Below are 8,126 nucleotides of genomic sequence, written 5' to 3' on the forward strand. Positions count from 1 at the left end.
ATGAGCATCGTCTTTAATATGCTGGCGTTGAGCTGGATTATATTCTCAGAGTTACTACTCGGTGCCCACTTCCTGGAGATTGTGAAGATGGATTCCATCCGCAAATACCCTCCGATGTTGAAGGTGGACAAGACGGTGATTGGTGTCAACGATACCTTAAGGGCTGTGTGCAGGGCGAGTCTGTGGCCATCTGATGTGCCGGCCAATATTACATGGAGCATAAACGGACAACAGGTAAGTGTTATTAACTCTTAACTTGCTGACTTGTATTTATTTCTCCCCAAGATCGACAGGACTCCCGAGCAGCGGATAAGGGTTCTATCATGAAATCCTCTCTGGAGATCTACCCGCAGAGCAGCCTGCTCAAGTTTTTCCGTGCAAAAAATACCAGTGTGAATTTGCAGTGTAAGGTGACTTCTTTGGAAGTGGTTAAGATTTTCAAGCAGCAGATCGTTCTGAGTATGCCGCCGTCGAAGACCATATCGCCTAATCGGCTGGACCTCCGAAGATCCAAGCGGAATGCCAACGAGGTTCCTCACAGCTTAGCGCTAACTGCAGCCTCGCAGCGCTGTTGCATTTACTACGGAGCATTTGGATCAATTTTGGTGGCGATTTTCACAATGGCGATATCGCAACTATTTACGTAAAGAAGGAGAAGAAAGAATCATCAGCTGTATAATTAAGAAATAATATGTATTTACTCTTCATCCTTCTATCTAAACTTTGCTTGAAAGTCGTCTTAATTCCAAGCCTCTTATTCAAAATGATTAGAATGTCATTATGAGATAGCAACCTGCACGTGGCCCATCTAAAAATAGGCCAATCTCCGAGACTGAGCGGAACGAACTTCAAAAATACCTCCTGACACCCCAGACAGAGAGATTCACACTGATATGGAAATTTTTGTCATCCGCTAATTGTGGACATCTAAATCAAATGTTATCAGGTGTTAAAAGTCGTAAAGCTTGTAAATACGCCGGAGTGAGTCTATCTAATGATAGCAAATTGGGGTCTGGGTCCAAGAAACTCTCTGTAGTTTTCCATGGCGCTGGAAGCCAACAAAAAATCTTCCGCTCTAGACGGTCCAGGGTGTGAATTGTCAACAGTGGTGGCCCTTCTCACGACTTTTTAGCGACGAATCGGATCGAACGGATCGGTCGGATTAACCCCAACTGGCTACTGGCTACTGAATATTAGACATCCAGACGTGAGACTTGCGTCATAAGGTCGGGCCACGATATCTCCGGCTGAGCCCAAGGCGCTAAGTTTGCGGTTAAGCCTTAGCGATCGATTTATTTTTGGCTTTCGCGCCATAGATTGATTGTGGCCATAAGAAAAACAAATGTGACTGCGACTGTGACTGCTTTATAAATAAATAAACAGTGCCAAAAATATCACAAATAACAAAAGAGTTTCGGTCTGAAGATCGATGGCATTGTTGTTGCCATTGGACGGTTGCTTTCTTGAGGTTTTGTGTTTTTTTGCCAGCTTTGTCTCCCATTTGTTACTCATTTGTGCCCCCGAGTCGATGAAATAACGCCAAAGCGTGCCTCCAGTCAAGTTATTTTTATTGTTAATTAATACCTTTTATTTTTATGTGCACAGAAAACACTAGAAATCCACATACCCGTATATATAAGCTGAGATCTGTGAGCATTATGATCGGGGCCTAGAGTCCGATGGCGAAAAAATTTGCATTTCAAATTCGCACCCAGAAATAAGCAGACGGCGGAAAAAGTCACCTTGCTTGGAATTTCGCTGGTGGACAGGAAAAAAAATGATTTAAAAGTTAAGAAAAAAAGGTTAGCACCATAACTCACAGCTCAATAAAACCACCATAAAAGCTGCATTTTAAACAGCCAACCAGAATATTTGGCTAAAGTCCAGGCTAGATGATAGCCTGTAAAGGAAAAGATTAGGATTAATATTTTTATAATTTTCTGGAAAACATTTACCCCCCAAGGGACAAAGTCTAAATACCACTAAGCCCCCTCCGCAAAAATGTTTCGGGTTTATCTCGTGCTCGCTTTATTTGCTAACTTGCCTGCTATTTGCATTGTATAAAACATTTTCTGTATTTCTCTCTGGGTAAACTGACTTCGACAGTTGGACACCCAATTCGGTGTCAGTGCCAGAGTTACGACCCACAGAACCACTCGAGCTGACGCACCTGGAATTCCCCATAAATCAGTCGCAAATAACTAGAAGCAGCTTGTTTGTTCGCTTATTTGTTTGAATATTTTGTTTATTTTCGGTTATTCGGTTTTTTCTCTTTTTGCGCCCGGGAATTATACAGTAGCCCTACCACAGTAAGGCCAAAACATAAAACAACAACAGAGGGCACAAAAAACACGACAATATCGACAGATAGACAGGGGGAAAGCTAAAGACAGGTTGGGGTATCATTTGTTGATTTATAATTGGCTGCGACCGTACGCTGGCTTCATATTAATAACTATTATTATGTATGGAAATCTCCAAATGGAATCGAGCTTGTATTTCGGTAGTCAAATTATAGTGGCGAAATTATCGGATGGTGATTAAATTGAATTTGAATAAGGATGAGTCAAAAAAAATATATTTATTATCAATTCCAAGAATCTGCTTCTGGTTAGCATGCGAGGTCACTTGAGTTGTTTTCAAGATGAATACAACCATTTCTCTTGATTCTTTAATACCTTGTTTTTCAGACAATTGCAGAGCCAGATCTAAAAAAATATCTACTAATAAATATTAATTTTTAAGTATGGTATGGTATTTTTATTCAAACTAATTTCTCTCATTTCTTTAATTTCCCTATACCAATCACAACATCGCACACAATTGGTAATAACTTTTCCTTTTACGGCCGCTGCTCTTGCTTTTGTTATTGGCAATTGAACAAGCTAACAATGTTTTTAACGACGTTCAAGGTCGGCCAAGGTCGTTATAATCGTGCAAGCTCGATATTTTGGCTCGTCCAATGACCCACTTGATCGTCGATCGGCGATCGGGTTTGTGGGGTGTGTTTTAGGTGGCAGATCAAAACAAGGGAATAAGAGACGGCGAAACAGTAAATAGCAATTCCAATGGCTCACGCGGCGTATGCGCAATAAAGTCACTAAATGCGACCAAAACCCAGCCAACCCAACCCACAAGGCGCGTTCATTGTACACATAAGCGTATGCAACAAAAACATCACTCGAAGCAATGGCATGTGCGCGATTCCATGTCTGGCGCTCAGCCGGAACTTTGACAGTGAAACAGAAAAAAACAGGGGAAAAAAACAAAGTAAACTCAGTTTTGAGCTGCGCTATCTGGGAACGGAACCTAGGGGACTGTGAATGGGACTGGAACCGAAAACTGCGACTGTGACTGGATCCGATCGCATCCGATGTGCGGGTGATTTTTATTTTATTTTTCTCTGTGGGCGGGGGGCCCACAGATTGCAGCTTCAAAATTCAAAAGCGAAACAGCTTTGTTTGACTGCTCTGCTCTGTGTGTTGTTTCCATTTCGCCGCTTTGTTTTTCTCTGTGCGAGTGACGCCGCCGAACTTGAACCGCTCAAGGCCAAATTATGTCGATACACCCAGAAAGCGGAGGGTGGGATTTATATTTATGAATATGCGTGCTTCGGTGTTTGTCGAGCGAATCGAAGGCAATGGGGGTTGTTAGGAAAATACTGCCGAGAATTCCGCATGATCAGAGGGGTCTCTATTCTAGATCTAAAAAATGCCTTTGCGATTTTTAAATGAGGCTTTTACTTTTATTAATTTAAATTTTGTTAAAACTAACTTTTTAACTTTTGTAAAATATGAATACAATTTTAAAATTATTTACCCACTAAAGAATGCACTTTTAATATAATTGCAATATTACTAATGCGAAACATACGTTTTCCACAATCATTTCTGATAAAAGCAACCTTAATTCCAAGAAATCACCCTGAACTCTTTGCTTTCTTGGTTTGCATTCCTGGAAAGTAATCTCCTATTACATTTCCGTTCTGTAACAAAGGAAGCCTTCAGCAGAACCCACTTATCGCGGCCACAGACAATCGTAATTAGTTTCCGTATGGAACCAGTCACCAGAGTTGAGCAAACTTATGCAATTTGTTATTTGTCACAGTGGAAGTGGTGAGACCAGAGACTACCTGAGGCTCACCGATGAGGATTGCCTAATCCTGGCTAAAAAAGGCGCCCAAAGGCTTAAGACCCCGGGGGGATTGCACCCGTAATCCCACTAATCCTGACGCAATTGACGGCTCCGTTGCGGCGCATTTAACACCTAGACTAGACTAGACTGGCTGAAACCAAAGAGCCGGCGAAGGTGATCAAGTGATCAAGTGGACAGGGTGATCAGTGGTCAGTGGTCGGTGATTTGGCGGTGCTAATTACCCCTAAGCCAGCCAGTAGACAATAGTCACCAGACTTTGGAGATTGGCGGACTGACGCATTGCGAAAACTTGCATAATCATCGAGCGAGCGTGTCGCGTGATCAGTGATCTCCCGCTGTTGTCAGGCAAATCCAAATCGGAATCTGAATCTGAATCTGGAGCTATACTTTCCCGAGAAAAACCTAATCCTTCACGCCGTGTGCAAGTCATTAGGAATTCGCTAACCGCCTTGTGTTAGCCGGCGACGCGTCGTCGTTTAAAAGTGATAATCGATTTGTATTGCATTCATTATCATGCTGTGTCAATTTCCAGCCCAAATAATCCAGCCAGAAACTTTCCAGAGATACAAATCCATACCAGCCACACGTTCAGTTGACCGGCGCGTGCTACTCTAATGTATCTGTGCGATTGCATGATTTACCAGACTTACAATTTACCCGATTATACTCGTATATATACCCCATTTCGAGAGATTTGAGCTCCGGATCTCAGTCACAAGTCACTGGCGACGTCACAGCCACACGCACACTTGAGAAGAGGGGTTTTCGGGCTTCATCTTATTTTTATTATTTTTTGGCGAGTCGCTAATTCCGAGTGCTAATAAGCATTTAGAGACATCGTTAGTTAGTACGTGGCAGTCGGCGAGTGGGTCATTTCCGGCCAGTTGCCGATATTCGATTTTGATTTTTATTTTGATTGATTGCCCAAAATTGCCGGGCTGCCGATCAGCTCATCGGTTCGATGTATTATCTGTTCGGAATGCGTCACAAGTTATTCGCCATGCACCTAAAACTTATTCCCCAAAGGCCATGGCGGGTTAATATCGGGTATTTCCCCAATTATTCGACACTGCGTCTCAGTCTTGCCAATTAATCTTTGCTACGAAAAAACGAAAAACAGCTCTCTGGCACTCGGGGCGATGTCATCGGGTTCAATATACAAATGGTACGAGAATTCCTATAGAGTGTGCTACAAATTTAGAGCTTTAGCCACGGGATCCAGGGCAATGTCAATGTCAGATTGCTATCACCGGCATTTTTCCCCTATCTGGCAGACACTTGAACGCCAAACGTTGGAATTTCATCACATTTTTAGGCCAATCTATGAGTCACTTTATGCGAATCTAAGCTTCGGTGCGTGGAGCATGACTAGATTGATGTTACTTGAAGGGTATCTGTCATAATGGGATGATTTCACGGTTTTATCTTATCAATATTTGATGTACCCAAAACATCGAGATCTTTCTAAAGAAATGATATTTCCTGTACATTAAATGATCTATAAAAACCATTTATCCGTCTACCCTTGCTTTTTTATATGCACCTTATAAAACAAAGCCAGTAGCTCTTGGCTGGACTGATTTATGGTAGCCCCATATTGCCTCATTCGCCAAATAATTTCATTTGTCAAAGTCACCTTATCAAGAGGTTCCATCAGCTGCGGAAATCGCGGACTCTGTATGATGGGAATTCCATTACTCATCCGCCAGCGAGTACGCGTCCACTTGCACTTGGTTTTATCGAGCACTTGTGGCGGTGAACCCCATTTGAACTGTCCGTCGTTAAGTTTTAAATGCCCCCGAAAGCGTCTCGAGTGACCCGCTAATGCAGATGGTTAGAAGTAAGCACCCCATAGCCGCCAGTTGATCCCCTACCCTTGCGATTACTATTCTTGGGGCGGCCCTCTTCAAAGCGGATTTTCCCAGCCCGTTCTGGCGTTTCCCAAAATTGATATTGATTGCGAGAAGTTAAGCCACGTGCTCTACTAAAATAATTGATGAACTGAGGACAATCATATCACGGCACACGCTTCCTACAAAAGAGCAGCGGGGCCCACTTGAAAGGTAATCGGCTGCGAATTTATAGCCAAAAAAGAGGAGTGTGAATAACAAAATATTGAACTCGATTTATTATGGGTTGAAAAGGAAGTACCCTGAAGGTTTTGATATATGAACGATATTGTGACTTATTTAAAATGTAATCACTATAAAATTTTATTTTAATAAGAAGATATAACATGAGAAGCATGACTATAAAATTTTATTTTAATTAGAAGATATAATATGAGAAACATGACTATAACATTTTATTTGAATAAGAAGATATGACATGACAAACTTTATTTTATGGGCAACATATGAGCCTTTGCATATGATGACTTCTTTATTAGACCCCATTTACCATATGCATTTGAATGCCAGCCATTAGCTGACTCACAGATGTAATATCATATTATATATCGACCCAATAAACAGCTAATGATAATGTCATTGTCAACTCATTTGCCGAAGTTCAAGTACCCGTCATTGATGAAAGCGAAACGCCAGGGAAGTCACGTTTGGAGCAACGCGACGCGGGTTCACATGGCGTAATACGCCTGATGGCCAAAGTACGGGAAGTTTGTGGACAGATGACCAGGGCCCTACGACTACGAGGTGGTCCAGTAATCCGAGCAAACACCCTCCGCTTTCGCACGCTCCAAATGGCTGAGCCAACAAGCGATTCGCGGAAAAGTGACGACACTTGGACGTACGGACGGAATCACAGTGCAAATTTAACGCCGCACACCGACGGGCACGGGACAAAAGCTCACTTAGCCCGCCTGATTAGCGGGGCAATCAATCAGTTTTGATGGTGTCGGGTGCAAAATCAAAAGGGGGTGGGGCTGGCCAAAAAAAATATATATCTTTCGACCGCCGCCCGCCACTTTACCCCTTAAAAACTAACACAAAACTGTTGATCCATTAACACGTTTGGCGGCAGGAGGCGTGTGCTCTCTCTAGTGGGCGGTGCAAAGGGGGTTTTTTGGGGTGGAGGGATGGGGGTGCCTATGGTGGGGTGCCACCAACAACAACAGCAGCCAGTTAAGCAAACACAGCCGCGCACGCTGCAGTGGAATATTCCCACAGTTGCGTCAACGTCAATGCTCCGTTGTTTGGTGATTTCAATCAAAAAACACCGCGCAAATAAATCACAACAAAAATGTGCCAAGTCAACACAACAATAACAGATATCAGAATAACAGAAAGCAGAAAACTGGTAACAACCGCGGCGAATAGCAAATGATTCTCCCCCCAGGTCCCAAAACAAAGCCGCACTCTACAAGGAACACGGAAAAAAATATTATCAGTAATCTCTGGTTAACTCGGAATAATATTTAAAGTAATTGAAAGCGAGGAACACGGAAAAAAGTATTATCAGTTTTGGTAATCTCCGAGAATAATTTTTAAAGTAATCGGATACCGAATAAATCTTCTAGCATCTCCGATTATTTGTGATATGGTTGTTATATAAATTAGGTGCTATAAAACATATGTTGTTGAACTTAATTTGTATTTCTTTCCCAATTCCGACTGCCCAGTAATAAACTCTAAACATTTATTTTAATTACACCTGATATCGGGTGTGGCCATCTTTAACTTAAACAAAACATATAATATTTGCCAATAAATTCTGAAATCTTTGGCGATCTTCAAAGGTAACCAATAAAAAGTTCTTAGCGCTTCTAAAAAACACTTTAATACGATCAGATATTGTATTTATATTTATTATATTGTTACGTATTATATTTATTTGATTTTTTTTTACCCAATAGTGCCTTTCTTTTTTCTCCGTGGAACCAGCGTGCCTACGGAGATGAGTGTTAATTTCCGGCGGAGTAGAGGGTGTTTCGGGAGTGGGACTAAAACTGGGTGTGGGAGTGGGCGTGAGTTCCCCGGGGCCGAACCTCCGAGTGGGGAGTCCACAGCGAC

At 42.2% G+C, this 8,126-nt stretch overlaps 1 protein-coding gene across 1 annotated transcript; it reads left to right on the top strand.

Annotated features, from left to right (window-relative positions):
- LOC108054211 (uncharacterized) lies at positions 1–647 on the top strand. The gene is made up of 2 exons (XM_044396046.1): positions 1–234; positions 294–647. Exons 1-2 carry the CDS (start codon positions 1–3, stop codon positions 645–647), a joined length of 588 nt encoding a protein of 195 aa, XP_044251981.1.
- Positions 648–8,126: the final 7,479 nt, after the last annotated feature.

This window comes from Drosophila takahashii, chromosome 3L (assembly GCF_030179915.1).
Source record: "Drosophila takahashii strain IR98-3 E-12201 chromosome 3L, DtakHiC1v2, whole genome shotgun sequence".
Taxonomy (NCBI): Eukaryota; Metazoa; Arthropoda; class Insecta; order Diptera; family Drosophilidae; genus Drosophila; species Drosophila takahashii.

Bases quoted from the DNA above. Each gene is read 5' to 3' on its own strand.
- LOC108054211 (XM_044396046.1), top strand. From the start codon at position 1: ATGAGCATCGTCTTTAATATGCTGGCGTTGAGCTGGATTATATTCTCA. The intron at 235-293 runs GTAAGTGTTATT...CAAGATCGACAG, and splicing joins GGAGCATAAACGGACAACAG to GACTCCCGAGCAGCGGATAA.